At 49.0% G+C, this 16754-nt stretch overlaps 1 protein-coding gene across 4 annotated transcripts in view; it reads right to left on the bottom strand.

Annotated features, from left to right (window-relative positions):
- The window catches only part of PLCG1 (phospholipase C gamma 1), a 67450-nt gene that overhangs the window by 10661 nt on the left and 40035 nt on the right, over positions 1-16754 (bottom strand). For all 4 annotated transcript variants that reach the window (XM_020998604.2, XM_020998603.2, XM_020998606.2 and 1 more), the window contains exons 4-23: positions 16586-16738; positions 16382-16475; positions 16149-16196; positions 14738-14822; positions 14385-14468; positions 13512-13546; positions 12948-13020; positions 12517-12618; positions 11580-11698; positions 11294-11379; positions 11040-11160; positions 6481-6649; positions 5939-6061; positions 5559-5660; positions 5240-5427; positions 4674-4874; positions 4423-4542; positions 3489-3669; positions 2480-2557; positions 246-349 (exon numbers count right to left, since the gene is read on the bottom strand). In XM_020998604.2, coding sequence (XP_020854263.1) covers positions 246-349; positions 2480-2557; positions 3489-3669; positions 4423-4542; positions 4674-4874; positions 5240-5427; positions 5559-5660; positions 5939-6061; positions 6481-6649; positions 11040-11160; positions 11294-11379; positions 11580-11698; positions 12517-12618; positions 12948-13020; positions 13512-13546; positions 14385-14468; positions 14738-14822; positions 16149-16196; positions 16382-16475; positions 16586-16738 — 2266 coding nt within the window. The remainder of the gene's footprint in view (positions 1-245; positions 350-2479; positions 2558-3488; positions 3670-4422; positions 4543-4673; positions 4875-5239; positions 5428-5558; positions 5661-5938; positions 6062-6480; positions 6650-11039; positions 11161-11293; positions 11380-11579; positions 11699-12516; positions 12619-12947; positions 13021-13511; positions 13547-14384; positions 14469-14737; positions 14823-16148; positions 16197-16381; positions 16476-16585; positions 16739-16754) is intronic.

Below are 16754 nucleotides of genomic sequence, written 5' to 3'. Positions count from 1 at the left end.
AAGTACACGTATACACTTGAGCACAATCACACAGGTGAGAGTCCAGACCTACACAAGCATGCAGATCCCACAATTCTCTTTGCCTTCCCAACTGTGGGCCCAATTCTCAACCTTCTGGGCCTAAGCACCTCCTCAGACCTTCCCACCATCTTAGTTGAAGAGGGTGGGGTAGAGAGCACCCAGGTTAGGATAGTCTGAGGTTGGAAGCTCCCCCAAAAAGAACACTTTAGACAGTACCAACTCACCAGCCTCCCTCCTGCTTTTCTACATTCTGGATGATGGCACTCTTCGTAAAGGTCAGCTCATCTTCCCGCTGTGCCTTGTAGTCAAAGAGGGCTTTGACTGCACACTGGGGAGACAGTGGGGCTGGTCAAAAGGGGGAGGGGACAGGGACCCTGCCCCTAACAAGCCCTGGTAGAGAGAGAGGTATCTGTGTTCAGAAAATGCATCCTAGGGTTGCTGAGGCAGGGAAGGGGACGATGGCCTCGCTTCTGGGGCACTGACATGGTTCCACGTTATTCGCTACTCGAATGAGGAGCGAAAGCTGCAGGGGGAAAAAGCTAAGCTGGGCTGGGCTGAAAGTTCAGAGAGTCCGCCAGGAGGAACTTTGTACACAGTTCTGTACTGTCCATGATGTAAGGGAGGTGACCTGGAGAGTGGATGGCCTAAACCTGTTCTGCTGTCACAGGATTTAAAGCCCCAAGAGAGAAGTCTGAAAGGTCATCTTGTTCAATCTCTTCATTTTACAAATACAAATCCTCCAAGTCACAGTTCAGGCAACCCCTTCTACATGAAGGGGTTGTCCTGATGCCTCCAAATGCCAGTAGGTCCTCTCCCTCAATACCCTTCTATCTACTGACATTTATTTTCTACCTATGCTATCTATACTTATAGTTGTACTTGCTTTCTAACTTATTAGAATGTAAGCTCCTTGAGCTTTCATTTTTAAAAATTTATATTGGGGCAGCTAGGTGGCACAGTGGATAGAGCACCAACCCTGGAGTCAGAGGACCTGAGTTCAAATCTAGTCTCAGACACTAGCTGTGTGACTCTGGGCAAGTCACTTAACCCTGACTGCTTCCCAAAAAAGGGGACCTTAGAGAATATCTGGTCCAAACCTCTCCATTTACAGAGGAGAAAACTGAGGCCCAGAGAGGGGAAAACTTGTCAGGACTTTACAGGTAGCAAACATCAGAGCAGACTGGTCAACCCCAGGTCTTGTCTCCAAATTCCACGCTATTTTCACTCTAGCCAGCTGACAGTGCTGACTGACTCACTGTTCATGTGGTCCCTCCTCCACATGTTGGAGCTATCACCCACACACATACATGCATGTGTGCCCACAAACATGCATAAATCCCTGTAGATAAGAATATATACATTATCACATATTTTATGTTCTAAAGTCCTTTCTAACTCCAATAGCCTAGGAGAGGTAGGGATATGCAAAGGAAATTTGGAGACAGAGAGCCTAGTTTCTGCTACTTATTACCTGTGTGACCTTGGACAAGTCACTTTACCTCTCTAGGCCTATTTCTTCTTCTGTTAAAAAAAAATCAAGAATTTGGTTTGATCTTAATGAACCTTCTCCCTATGCCTATTAGATGTGTCCTATTTTGATTGGCACGTGCCACAGTTTAGAGCAACTGAGGCAGAAATTGGGACTAAGATGTTTACCTGAGCTCTGCCTGCCCAGTAAGAGGACCGTGGCAATTTGGGGACCTTTAGGGACAACTGAGTCCTCAATCAGCCCTGGGGAAGAAAATTAAGCCTCTTCCTGCTCAGGGCCTCACTGGATAAGATCCTCAGCCCTGGAAGGTGACAATACCTCAGAGCTGGAAGGGGCATCTCATTTATCTAACCCTTATCAGAACAAGAACCCCCTTTAACAGCCATCCTGAAAAATTGCCTTCTGGCCTCCTAGGAACAGCTCTACTTGGTGCTGAGATGGCCAGCATCCCTTCCCAAGGAGGGGAAGCTGAATACTGACTACAAGTCTTAAATCTTCTGCTTCAACCCAGGAGATCAGGTATGAGGCAGAGGGATGAGGGGAGGAAGAAGGGATCCCAAACACCCACCCTATGGGAAATCTCCCCCGGTTATCTCTCACCCCATGGTGGTAGCCCAAAGAGAGGTGCCCTGAGGCCCCAGACTACCACTGTCCCAGGGGAAAGTGAGTCCCTGGAAAGAGGTACATGAGCAGTGAGTGGCCACAAGGCACAGTGTCAAGGTGGTAGCATCTAATAAACACAGCTAGGTGCTAATGCAGGGGTTTTAGGTTTACCAAACACTCCACATGTTATCTCTTTGATCCTCACAACAGCCCTGTGAGGTTGGTACTATTATTATTCTTAATTTACAGATGAGGAAACCGAAGTTGAGAGAAATTGCCTTGCCCCCAGTCACACAGTAAGTATGTAGGGTGAAATCTGAACTCAAGTCCAGCACTTGATCCCCTGAGCTCCCTACAGCCCTTTACCTTAAAAGTTGGCATAGGATTTGCCTCCACGTAGAAACCTGGATTCCGTCCTTCATACAGGGCTCCGTAGTCTGGCTCCTAAAAAGAATGGGACTTCCTATGAGGGGTAGCAGGCATCTCTGATCTCATCTTGCCCCTCTGGTTGGAGGCACGTACCTCTCCTTCAAACTCACGCTTCCTGCGGCTTTTCTGGTGCCACATTCTCCTTCCTTTCTGATTGCTGGCCCTTGGTCTCTCACCCCGTTTCCTGATCTTTCTCCCACTCCCTAAAGAGTTATTTCCCTCAGCCCTGTCTTTGATCTTCTCTCTACACTCTCTCCTTCCTTGACTATTTCATCCATTTCCATGACTTCAATGCTCAACACAGACGACAACCAAATCTTTGCCTCTAACCCCGAACTCCAGACATGCGTTTCCAACTACCCATGAGACGGGTTCTGGAAATCCTGCCAACACCTCAAAATCAGTCTGTCCACAATGAAGCTCATTGTTTTCTCCCCCAAAGCTGCCGTCCCTCTGACGTCCTCTATTTCTGCTGATGGTACTGGTACTGCCGTGTTGCTGTTTTCCAGGTATGAAATCACAGGTGTCATCTCTCACTCTCCCCCAAATCAATTCTGTCTCTGCCCCTTTTTCTCCACTCCTAACTGCCTCGCTGCCTGGACTATTTGTAAGTCCTGCCCTCCTCTTCATCACCAATCCAAACCTGCCTGACCCAGCTCAAGCCCCACTGTCTCTCCACGGGTTTTCTTGCTTCCTGCCAGCCACAGTCTCCCCTGGCCATCACTAGCCACCCAAGGTCACCTACTGCACCCAATGCCTTTTATTTCTTTAATTACATTTTAAGTTCCAAACCATCTCCCATCCGATGCTTCTTATGTCCCCAGGTCATACACTCACAGATTCCCAGCCTCCTCCAAGCTCTTCTATGCCACGCCAGCCCAGGCTGTTACCCTCCCTCCTGTTGCCCAGAAGTCCCCCCCTAGCCTCCTGGGTGCCCCTCTCTCACCGCTGTGCCAATTTTCTCTAGTGCCTCCTCATTGATGGGGTACCGGAGCTTCATCTTCCGGTACAGCGGGTGCTTCTCGTAGTAACTGATGAGATCTACAAGGCTGTCAAACTCGGAGTTTCCCAGCATCACCGTCTGCCCCTCCTGCTGGACGCGGCAGTGTTTGATCTTTCCTTCTGCCCTGAGGGGTTAGCCAGACACACAACAGCTCAAACTTTCTGCAGAATCTTTCAGGACATCACTCCCCCAACCATCAACTCTCTCCTCACCTCGACCTCCCAGACTCTCTCCTCCTCCAAGTCACAGTTCAGGCAACCCCTTCTACATGAAGCTTGTCCTGATGCCTCCAAATGCCAGCAGGTCCTCTCCCCCAGTACCCTTCTCTCTACTGACATTTATTCTCTACTTATGCTATCCATATTTATAGTTGTACTTGCTTTCTAACTTATTAGAATGTAAGCTCCTTGAGCTTTCATTTTTAAAAATTTATATTGGGGCAGCTAGGTGGCACAGTGGATAGAGCACCAACCCTGGAGTCAGAGGACCTGAGTTCAAATCTAGTCTCAGACACCAGCTGTGTGACCCTGGGCAAGTCACTTAACCCTGACTGCTTCCCAAAAAAATAAATAAAAATGTGCTGATTGACACTTAAACCTTCTCTTTAAAAAAAAAATTATATCCCTGTGCTTAACAAATGACAGCTGAGTGACTGGACGGAGGCCCAAGACCAATCCTCTGCCAGCCTTGCAGTTACAGACAAGGCTAGGATACCTCCCTACCCTGTCCTACCCTCCCCCGTGACCCATGACCCACACAGAGGCACAGTTCCAGGGCAATAGCTCATGGTCACCTCCTCACCCCGCCATATTCCCTCCCTCTACAGCACTCTCTCTTGCCCCAGGCACCTTTCCCCATATCCCTCCAGGCCTCTCACCGAAAGGAGATGGCATAGGAGTTGGGTTCACTCCGCTTTCGCACGAGGAAGGCCCCGTCTCGGGGTACACGCATCAACATGTGTTCCGCCTGGGCTCGGGTCAGACTTGCATGGTACCACCTGCAGGCAGGTCCCCAGGGTTATTGCGCTCCACTGTCCATTGACAGAAAGGTCCCAGATCCCTACCACAATGCTCCCCACAGAGCCCCAGCCCCTCCAACTGTCCTCTTTCCCATTGGACTGCTCCTCACTCTTTGCTCTCGTGGGCATTAGTTTGAGGCACAGGCTCCGTAAGGCGCATCTCAAACTCGTTGCATCGCAGTGGCACCTGCTGGTAGTGGGTGATGAGGTCATAGAGCGAGTCAAATACCAGGTTGTCCGTCAGGAAGAATTTGGGGCTGCCAGCATCCTGGCGTGAGTGAATCCGGCAATGCTGGACCTTCCCATTCCGCCTGGAGGAGGGGAGGAGAGCATTGTGAAGGCCCAAACCTAAAGGTGACTGAACCCCAAGGTACCCACAGGTATCTAGCTTTGGATTCAGAAAGATATGGGGGCCCTTCTGCTCATTCTTCCCTTCAGTCCTTGGCCTTACATATCACAGGATACCAGAATCCGGAGGCCTCGGGGAAAAAAGATGCTGGGGGGAGGGGTCCGAGGTGGAACATGCATAGTTCAACCAAGCATTCCTCATCTGTAAAGGTCCCTCTACAGAACTGTAAACTCTAAGGGGAGTTTTAAGGGAGGCCAGGGGGAGGGGGAAGGGTTCTTCCCACCCTACAGGAAAACCAAGGCCACAAGTAACAACAGGGGACCTTACCAGAAGGACAGTGTGTAGTCCCCGACAAAGGTCTCACTCTCTCGAACCAGAAAGGAACCGTCAGGGGCTCCAGTCTCAATGCAGTATTCAGTAAGCAGTCGCTCAGCAATGTGGCGCCCATCCCGACCGGCCCCGAGCTTGCCATGGAACCACTTCTCGCTGGAATGCAGCTCTGCACTGCTACTCACCTGCAGGGAGGGGGACTTCATCACCCAGTCCTCCCTCTCAGACTTGTTTCATCATCTGAGATCTCAGCTTCCATGTTCTCTCACATTCCCCTTCCTGTTTCCAAACCTCTGGGCCCCAGCTCCATCATCACCTCCTTTGGCTCCTCCTCATCATCGTTGCCCTGGTCACTGTTTGTCTCCTCTGAGTAGTAGATTTTGCTGCTGGTCAATACAAAATAGTGCGGGTACCACTCCTGAGGGCCAGAGGACAAGGTTACAAAGGGCCTCTAACTGCCCCCATGATCCCCAGCTCCTCACTGCCCCCATGACTCCTGCCCAACCGCCCAACTTCCCCAGCTTCTTTTAGGTCCCGCCCCCTCCCATGGCCCCCTGCACTCCCCAGGCCTCCTTTCCCAAGCTTACACAGATAATTAAGTAGCAGAGATAGGCTTTAAACCTACTTTCTGTAACTACAAATTAACTACACCCTCCTGGCTTATTCTCCTTCCCTTGGCCCTGGCCTAGCCCTCACGTGGTTAATAGGGTCTTCCAAGTAGAGGATGCCATTCTTGATGGAATTGCTGATGTCATTCTCTGAGTACATCACCGAGGTGGGCACCTCCTCATAGGCACTGCCCTCGGCCAGCTTCTTGTGCTGCCAGAAGGAGAGTCAGGGGGTCCTTGCTCAGTCCCAACATTCCCAGTCTGACCTCTGCCCTTCTGACAGATTCACTAGGAAATCTCAACCAGCTAGGCCAAAAAGTCCCTGACAGACAAGAGGGTCTGAAATGGCCAGACAGGGCCTGGCTCCTCTGCCAAGATCACTCAGGGCCCCATCAAGTCCATCCCCACCTGAGCTCAGCCTCCCAACTTGGCTAAGGCAAAGGGAGCCAGGAAGGGATGGTGGAAGCGAAAGGAAGAGGGACATTTACATTGGAGCCTAGAGAACTGGAGACCCCCATTCCTACCCCTCTGTCCCCTCATTCCACCTGCTTCCTAGGTCCTCACTGACCTAGTGAGATACTGCCTCCTCCCTGCTCTCTCCCCTCTGAGCCCTGCCCACCACCCAGGTACCTTGATAAGGATTTTCCTCTTGAGCTGGCTGGGTGAAGGCAGACCATCAGCAGCAATGTCCACAGGCTTAGTAAGGAGGGTGTCGCCAAATACTTTCTTGAAGTACTGTGCCATGTTTCTCTGCTGAGCAATGCTGCAATGATCCTCAATGGACAAGATCACTGGATACCTGGGACAGGAAGGTGGGGGCCAAAATCAGGCTAGGCCTCCCCCCACGCTCAGCCCCGTTAGAAAGGGAGAAGAGATGGGGACATGGGGCCTGCCCTGGGGATCAAGTCTGGTTGGGAGTACGTGGCACACATCACTACCAACTCAAAGCAGGGCACACTTGGTGTGGGATGAGGAAGGAACGTGGAGAGCAGGTGGCAGGGGGGCATTGGAGAAGGGAAAGCTCACTGTTAGAGGCTGGTTTGGGCAGCTAGGTGAAGTGGAGAGAGCAATAGGCTGAAGTCAGGAAGACTCATCTTTGTGAGTTCAAATCCAGCCTCACACACTTACTAGCTGTGTGACCCTGGGCAAGTCGCTTAACCCTGTTTGCCTCAGTTTCCTCATCTGTAAAATGAGCTAGAGAAGGAAATGGCAAATCAGCCCAGTATCTTTGCCAAGAAAACCCCAGATGGGGTCACAAAGGGTCAGACACAACTGAAATGACTGAACGACAAAGGGCTGGCTGGGATTAATGGGGAGGCTGGAGCCAGCCTCCGAAGAAGGCTGGAAGAGGCAGAAAAGACGTTTAGCTTAATGTGGTATCTCCCTCAATGTTCCGCACAGGGCCCTGCATATAATCAGTACTTAATAAGGGGTCATTAAAATCACTGCAGGAGTTAGGGAATGCTCCTGGCAGGAAGCTAATCTGGGCCTTAAAGATGAGGATGGGATAGAACAAGAGGATGGAGAGGGTATTTCAGGCAGGGAAGCTAAAAGAAAAACAGAGTCAGGCATGAATGTGGGCTGAGCGGGGGACAAAGGAATGATAATAACAAGAGCTAATGCTGGGAGCAGCCACATGGGGCAGTGGATAGAGCACTGGCCCTGAAGTCAGGAGGACCTGAGTTCAAATCCGGCCTCAGACCAAACACTTGACTAGCTGTGTGACCTGGGCAAGTCACTTAACCTCAACTGCCTTCCTGAAGAAAAAAAAAAAAGAGCTAACTGATAGTGCTTTTAAGGTGATTCTGAAGTGAATCGCTCTACACCTCTTAACTCATTTGATCTTAACACGGCCAGGTGAAGTGGGTGCTATTCTTATCATCATCCCCATTTTCCAGATACATAAAGTAAGGCTGACTACGGTCACAATGTTCTCAAGTGTCTTCAGGAGGGATTCAAAATTTGTTCTTCTAGACTCTAAATCCAACCTTCAATCCACTTTGCCACCTAGCTGCTGGGCAACAGACAAAGGGTATCGCTGATTTGTAAAACAGCCCAATGCAAGATAAGGCTGGAAACTCAGGGAGGTGCCAGGTTGTGGAAGACCTTGAGCTACAAGCAACTGTTATACATTTATTCAACAAGCATTTATTAAGCACCTACTATATGCAGGACACTAAGCTAAATGATGGAATTGCAAAGATGAAAATGAGACAGTCCCTTCTCCACAAGGAATTTCCATCCTAAAGGTACATGAGGAAGTAAAATGCCAAATATCTCTACATGGAGAATGCCCTACCACCAGGATGGGCTACACAAGTAGGATGCAGGAAGTGCTTGATCTGAGTTTTGAAAAAAGGACGCTGAGGATTCCACAAAGCAAGGAGGCAGGGTCTTCTAGATCTGGGAGGCCGACAGTGCAAAGGTCCAGAAATGGGAGACTGAATGGCTGACAATGAGGCAGCTTCAGCTGGAATACAGAGTGTGTGAAGAAAGTAATGTGTGATATAAAAGAACAGGCTGGAGCCAGACTGTGAAAGGCCTTAAAAACAATACAAAGGAATTGGATTTGATCCTAGAAGCAAGAAGAAGCATCCTGGAGTTACTTGAGCAGGGGAGTGAAGATCGGTCAGACCTGTGCTTTAGGAAAATCACTCTGGTATGAACAGGCAAGTCATCAACAATCTTGTGAAAAAAGATTCTAAATAGCTAATAATTAGAGAAATGAAAGTTACAGCAATTCTGAGATCCCATCTCACACCTATAAAAATGGCAAAAAGGAAAATGACAAGTGCTGAAATGGTTGTGGAAAACAGGCACACTGGTGCATTGTTGATGGATCTGTGGAAAGCAATTCGGAATTAGGCCCAAAAGGTTACAAAAACGTGCACGTGCTTTGACTCAGCTTTACTACTACTGAGCCTACACCCCAAAGGGATCAAAGAAAAAGGACGAGGACCCGTATGTGAAAAAATATTTATAGCAGCTCATAGCAGCCAAAAATTGGAAAAGGGGGACATAAAATGAGCAGCTTTAGAGGAAACTGGGAAGACTGCTATGAACTGATACAGAGTGAAGTGAACAGAAATAAGGGATAAATTTAAAGAATGACACAACATTACAGAAAAAAACAACTTTGGAAAATTTTAGAACTCTAGTCAATGCAATAAAAAATCATGAATCCAAAAGACAATGTGGAAGACATATTTTCAGACATGGCCAATGTGGATTTCGTTTTGTTGGACAATGCATGTTTATTAACAAGGGGTTTATTTTTGTACTTTTTAATTTGTAATTTAAAAAAAAACCCATATGTGTGTATGTGTGTGTGTGTGTGTGTGTGTGTGTGTGTGTGTGTGTGTATGGGTACATATACACATACATACACACAAACATATATGTATTTTTCAATGGACTATCAGTTTGGCAGTTGTGTGAAGTATGGTTTGGAGAGGAGAGAGCCCAGGCTGGAAGATCAATTTGGAGGCCACTCCAGGTAAGAAGTGATAAGGGCCAGAACTAGGGTGATGGCCATGTGAGTGAAGGTGATGAATTTAAGATATATCAGGCAGCTAGGTGGCGCAGTGGATAGAATGCTGGGCATGGAGTCAAGAAGACCAACTTCAGATACTGACTAGCTTTATGTCCTTGGGCAAGTCACTTAATCTGTTTGCCTCAGTTTCCTCAACTGTAAAATGGGGATAATGATAGCACCTACCTTGCAAGGCTGTTACGAGGATCAAATGAGACAATATTTGTAAATTACTTACCAGAACATAGTAAGTGCCAGATAAATGCTAGCCATTTGTATCATTATAATTAGCAGCAGCATTTTTGTGTGCCGTGAAAGTAGAATCATCATTGGTATCATTATTGTATAGTGTGAAAGAATTACCAACATCATTGTTACTGTTACATGTTGTGAAAGCAGAATTGGTAACACTTGGCAGACTGGATATGAGGGGCGAGAAACTGGGGAGAGGTCAAGGCTGAGCCTGATGATGCCAGGCTGGGGACCTGGAAGGTTCTCGTGCAGGTTATTACTGCTGAAAAGGACTTCATCTGGGCCAACCCTCCCATTTAGAAGATGAGGAAACTGAGGCCTGGAGAGAGATGGGTTCAGCATCAGGAAGGCCAGAAAGGGCTGGATGAGAAGACGCCAGAATCAAGGACGCTAGGTAAAAGCCTATTGCACAAGGAATGACAGAGGAATAGGAAGAAGGGGTGGATCGATGGCAGAGAAACGATAAACCAGGTTAAAATGTAATTGGGAAATGTTTAACAGAAAAATATAAAAATGCAACACGACACAGAAAATGGTAATTTGCGGTTTGCTGAGTCAATATGTGGCCAGGAATCTATCTCTATTTCTATTCACAGGATAAACAGGTAGAATGAATGGGACTAGGATGAAAGAAGAGCCAGCATAGTATGCCAGAACACTGGACCGGAAGCTAAGAAACCTGGATTTGAGTTCCTGTTCTGCCACTAACTTGTGCGATGTCAGACAAACCTCATAGACCATTAGAGCTGGAAAGGCCAGCTCTAAATAACCATCCGATCCAACTCCATTTCACAGATGGGAAAACTGAGGATCAGAGAGGCAAATCAAGTTGCCCCAAGCTACACAGAAAGAGACAGCAGCCAAGCAGAGACCAGAACCTGGTTTTTCTGAGTCTTCATTCTCCCTTCTCTTAGGATCTCTGTGAATTTCCGTTTCCTCATCTGTATGAAGGAATGAGACATCTAGGAGGGGTGGGACTAGATGCCCTGTGGGGTCTCCTTCTGCTCTAACGTTCTATGAGCAAAGATAGCTGTAGGCTGGGCAGCTAGGTGGCCCAGTGGATAGAACACCAGCCCTGGATTCAGGAGAACCTGAGTTCAAATGTGGCCTCAGACACATAACACTTAACTAGCTGTGTGACCCTAGGCAAGTCACTTAATCCCATTGCCTAGCCCCCCCCCAAAAAAAGATAGCTGAAGGCTTTGCGTCTCGGGGCAATGGAAGCAGGGGTGATATATTGGGGGGGTGGGGGGAGACAAGGAATTGTTCAGTCCCCCAGCCCACCAGTCTGTAGACGTACGAGTCCTTCCTCCCCTCTAAGACTCCTGCCTGGAGCCCCCAGGCTTACTCATATTCCCACTCCACTCACACTGTCCCTCCCCACTCCCCATCCCACTCCACTCACTCTGAGGTCACGAATGCATGCTCCTTAATGGTGTGCAGAACATCAGAGAACTTAATCTTGGTGGTGAGGGTATGTCCATGGTAAATGACAGGCATCCCATCTGGTCCATCCCAGCAGTCCACTTCAAGGGAAGAGACGATGGTGGTTCAGTCCAAGTAGAACAAAAACTAAGGCACCTCTTCATTATGGTCCCAGATACTAACCAACTTTAACACTTCCCCCAACCCCCCAATCCCTCCCCACCCCCGACTCACACTCAATGCATCGACAGCCCATACGAAGACACCTTGCGTAGGCCTCCAAGGAGGACTCACTGGAGAACTGGTCCCCGGTCAGGTACCTATTATTCATGGATGGAATCTGGGTTGGGGGCAGTCAGGCCAAGCAAGGGGGCAGACCCTCCTCCCCTACCCATCACCTGGCTTCCCCCTGGGTTCCTGTCCTCCCAGGGCAGAGATGACAGAGAAGAAAGGGGGAAAGTGATGCTGAGAAGAAGAGAACAGCCCGGGCCCTCCCATCCATCAGCCCACAGTTCCTCACGTGTTGTGGGAGGAAGAGATCCAGTACTGAGACAGGGGGTTGTTCATGGTGTCCACGCACACCGAATCCAGCTGGGAGTTCCAGATGTTATTCTCTTTGGAAAACAGGAAGGTAACAAACTGCCCCAAAACAGATGGGGAAAGAAATTGAATTCCCGGCAGTCTGAATGCCACCTCCAAAGAAGGGTCTGGGCTTATGACTCCCAGTAAGGAGCATGGCAAGTCAAGGCACTGCTGGGTCAGCCCAGACCAGCCACGGGCTCACATGACTTCACCTTCCCCCACACACACCTTTGCGGTCCAATGTCTCTCTTCCTCCAGCTTCCCCCTTTACAGGAACCCAGTGTGGGCAAGAGCTCTGGGGCCTGGCTGGCAGCTAAAGTACTGAGTACGTTCTGGTTTTCACGTGAATGAGTGAATCTCTCTTTGTTCAACCCAACTCCCAAAGGCATAACTAGGCAGCTAATTAGAGGACAGAGCCCCGAACTTGGGGCCAGGACAACTTAAGTTCAAATCCGGCCTCAGACCCTTACTTGCTGTGTGACAAGTCATTTAAACCTTTGTCTACCTCAGTTTTCCTCATCTGTAAAATGAAGATAATAGTCCCAACTCCTAGAATGTTGTGAGGATAAAATGAGATATTTCTAAAGTGTTTTACAAACCATAAAGCATTATATAAATGGTAGCTATTATTAACTAGATCTACAAGAAAAAGCTACAGGAGGCTGACTTTCAGTCCACCTAAGAAAGAACTTGCTAACAGAATTAGGGCTGTTAAATGGATTTCCTTGGGAGATAGGGAACTCCCTGTCACTGCAGATATTCAGGTCAAGACTGGAGAGTCATTCATTGGGGATGCTGAGAGAAGATTCCTGAAATGGGTGGGCAGTTGGCCTAGAAGCCCTGCGAGGTCCCCTTAGATTCTGTGAGGACCTCACCTCATCCAGGAAGAAATAAGGCTCCTCAATCTCCCGGAGGGGGTCCTGGAGGAAGCTGAGCATGAACTCCTGCACCTGCAGCCTGTCAGTGGCCCACAGCTCCTGCAGGGAAAGGACTGATGCCAGGTGCAAGGAGCCTCAGGCCTCCTAGCCCAGCCCACCATCTGCCCTGGAGCCTTGGCAGCAACCTAGGAGGCTGGTGGGCGATCCTTCCCAGGGGTGAGGCCTTTCCCAGTCCTGACACCCTCCAGAGACCCACTTCCACTCACCTCATTCCTAAACGACCTCCACCCTTTCCTCAACCCCGACCTGTCACAAAGAATGTGTCAATCCCCTAGTCAGGTCAAGCTCAAGGTCATTCCTCTTAGATTGAAGTCCTATAAGCTGGGGAGACCAGACCCTCCCTCCCCCAGCCCTTGGACCACCCATACCCCCTGGTATTCCAGGAGAAACTGCTGAAACTCAGACAGGGACACTCTGCAGAGCTCTGGCCGATCCCCGCCCCTGAAGAAAGGAAAAAGGGAAGGAGAGGTTAGGTCTCAGCCCACTTCAGCCAGGACAGCTCAAGGAATCATAGAATTTAGAACAGAAAAAAGACCTAGTCTAAGCACCTCATTTTAAAGAGAGGGAAATTAAGGCTCAGAAGGATGAGTGTGACCAGCCCAAGGTCATACACTGAGTGACAGAATTGGAGTTTGAATCCAGATCCTCTGAATCCAAATTTGGTACTGTGCCTACATCATGTACTGTCCATTGGATCAACTGGGGGTATACGGGGGGACCCCAGATAGATATCTACGTACAGTACCTACTAAGCAGTGTTCCTCCTCCCTTGGGAAGCCATTTAGTGTCCAGAGCCCTGAGGATAATCTTAATGCTATGAATGATTCCATCCTTCCCCAACTCCTCCTTCCCCTTCCCCCCCCCCTCGCCCACCATGCCAGAAGGAAGAAGGGTCGAGGGTAAGGGAGGGGAGCCACCCTAACCCCACAAACCTCAGGGTGCCAGCTTCCAGGAAAGGAAGGTCCATCTGTGGGAGACAGAGCTGAATCAGGAGAAAGGGATTGGAGATGGGGCTCACAGATGCCCTAGGAATTGGGGATGGGGGTGATGGAAATAGACTTCAAGGAAATGGGAGTCAGAGGGTCTCAGATAAGAGCTCTTTTGTATTCTAGCTTCTAACTTGGAATCAAAGACTATCAAGAACCCAAGAGATTAGCTAGTCCAACACTTATATCTTATAGATGAGGAAACAGGCCGAATGCTTTGCCCATAGTAATAAGTAGCCCAACTGGGAGCATGACTCCAAATACAGTTATCTTCCCTATACTAATATGGCAGCTGGGTGTTGCAGCAGATAGAACCCTAGGCTGGGAATCAGGAAGGCTTGAATTCAAATCCTGCTTCAAACACTTACTAGCTATGTGACCCTAGGCAAGTCACTTAACCTCTGTCTGCCTCAGTTTCTTCATCTATAAAATGGGGATCATAATGGCACATACCTCCCAGGATTGTTATGAGGATTAAATGAGATATCTGTAAAGCACTTTCCAAACTTTAAACTACTATATAAATGCTACCTATCATTATTACAGACTGTCTATTGAGGATCAGACAATAACATCTGTAAAGTTCTCAGCACAGTGCCTGGCACACAGCAGGCACTTAATAAACATGTAGTCCCTTCCTTTCCCCACATGATATGGATTTAATGAATATTTATTGAATTGATATGAATGGAGGTGGGCTACAAGGCCAAGGGGACACAGGAGTATGCTCATATGTAAATGAGGAGGTCAGGAGGGAGCTTCAAAGACAGACTGCTGAAGGCGAATGGGGGAGGTGCCCAGAGTCAGAGCGGTCCTCACCGTCTTCTGGGCGCTGAACATGAGACTCCGGTAGAGCTGTGCAAACTGGCCATAGGTGATGTCCCCACTCCGCTGCTCCAGGTCCTGACCAGCAGTGCCCAAGGCCAAAGGGCATCAGGGGAGAAGGGAAACAAAGTGAAACTCAAGAGGAAATTCAGGCTCCCTCCTCCCTCGTCATCCGAGGCTCTTCTTGGGGGGCAGGGGTTGGGGGGGGTGGTCACTCTGAACGTGTGCACCAATCCACCCAACCCCCACTGGTTAACTTCTCTGCCAAAGCTGATTCTGAACCCCTGGGGCTTCACATTGCTGGCCAGTACCAGACAGACACAGATGAACTGGGAGACAACCCTTACCGTCAACCGTTCCCTCAGGAACCGCATGTTGGGGACTCGGTAGTTGACCTGGGACAGCATGTTCTTAAGATCCTTAGCAGAAATCCTGAGGCAACAAAGACACCCACTCATCCTTTGCCCTGTGGTCAGTGAGCCTGTGTGCCCATTCCACTGACCCACCACCATTTCTACCCTCCCCAGAGCTAAGTTAATAAGGCCCTAAACCAGGGCTAGAACAGGAGTGCCTGTGGGGACAAAGGGATACAAAGTCACTGGCTGTCAGAGCTGGGAAGGAGCTCGGGCCACAAAACACAGAATGTCAGACCTGGCCTCAGAGAACACTTATTCTAACTTCCTCATTTTTTAGATGAGGAAGCTTAGGAGGGAGGAATACATCAGAGAGCAATTATCCACATTCTTAACGACCCTTCAAGTACCTGCTGCAAACATCTCAACCAATCCTAGGAGAAACACTCACCTAGACTCCCAAGTTAAACTAAACTACATACAAATGCACATGTACAAACTGTATCTGATTCCCATCTCAGGGAGAGGGAAAGGAAGGGAGGGCAGGATCGAATTTGGAACTCAAAACTTTTTTTTTTAAATGTAAAAAACTGGGGCAGCTAGGTGATGCAATGGATAGAGCACCAGCCCTGGAGTCAGGAGGACCTGGGTTCAAATGTGGTCTCAGATCAGCCACTTGACACTTACTAGCTGTGTGACCCTGGGCAGGTCACTTAACCCCTATTGCCTCACCAAAAACAAAACAAAGGAAAAAAATGGAAAAAATTGTTTTAACATGTAATTGGGGGGGAAAGAATGAGAAAAATAAGAAAGAAAAAAGAAACTATATACAGAGATTTAGAAGGAGCATGTGTGCATGCGTGCATGTTGGGGGAAAGGGAGCAGCAATAAGGAAGAGACAGTTAATTTCTGTCTATATCTCCAATTCCTTACATTAGCAGGTACCTAATAAATTCTTCTTAAATTAAATTGTGTGACATCCTTCCTTTTCCTTTAAGGTTCATACCATTTATTTTCATTAACTAATTTGATACAGAAAAGGTGTAGGTAGGGCATCTGAGTTTGCCCTCCAGCTCCTACAGTTGATCTTACTGGCAGAACATTTTAATATAACCAGACAGTCTGCAGCTCCCAAGGGGTATATTCTCTTCATACAAAGATGTCCTTACTGCCCCTGGGAAGGAAGTTCCTTCTGTTCTGGGAAGGGCTAGCTGCCCAGGGATAACACAGGGCCGGCCTAGGCAGGCATCAGTGACACCCCCTCCCCCCGGGAGACAAAGTCTGCATCACGAACAAGGCTCCAGCCTTGGACAAACAGAGCTCACCAGGTATAAGCACCACAGCCCCCTGCTCCCCAAACCCAGGCTTCCCTTACAGCACCACATTCCCTGGGCCCCACACTAACCTGTCTTCCCGATTCCGATCTACTGAGTAGAACTGCTTCCGGAGCCACCTAAGACAAAGTGCACAGCTTGAGATGGGCTCTGCTCAGAGGGCCTCAGGCCACCTGGCTTGGAGCAGGTGATAGGGTCACCATCAATACACTGGGGAGTCCTGGGGTCCCCTATATCTTACACCTGCCCCCACAGCCCTGGACCCCAAGGAGCCAGCTGGCCCAGAGGCTGGCAGGGACCTTACCTCTCGATCTGCAGAGGTGTGGCAGCCTGGATGGTGTCAGTCACGAGCCAATTCAAGCCTTTGATCCACATGTTCACTTCATCCTCCGAAGTGGCTGTGGCACAAAGGGAAAGCAGGCTGACCTTAGGCTGTGTCTGCCTCCATCCCCACGAAGCTGCTGGACACAGCCACTGCTCCTCCCTCCAGGCCTCCCCAGCCCCACACCTTGCAGACTCAGAGTTTTCAGGCGGAATTCCATGCCATACAGGATGACAAAGCAGTGGGACTGGTCGGGCCGGAAGGCCGGGTCCTCCTGGTAACGGTCAAAGTCACGAGAAGTCTTCCCAGGGCGGATCTCTTTGATTTCACGAATATCAACTGTGAAAGGGGAAAA

This window comes from Phascolarctos cinereus, unplaced genomic scaffold (assembly GCF_003287225.1).
Source record: "Phascolarctos cinereus isolate Bilbo 61053 unplaced genomic scaffold, phaCin_HiC Scaffold_2;HRSCAF=192, whole genome shotgun sequence".
Taxonomy (NCBI): Eukaryota; Metazoa; Chordata; class Mammalia; order Diprotodontia; family Phascolarctidae; genus Phascolarctos; species Phascolarctos cinereus.
The sequence above is the reverse complement of the archived record's forward strand: the minus strand, read 5'-3'. Positions and strand labels throughout refer to the sequence as shown.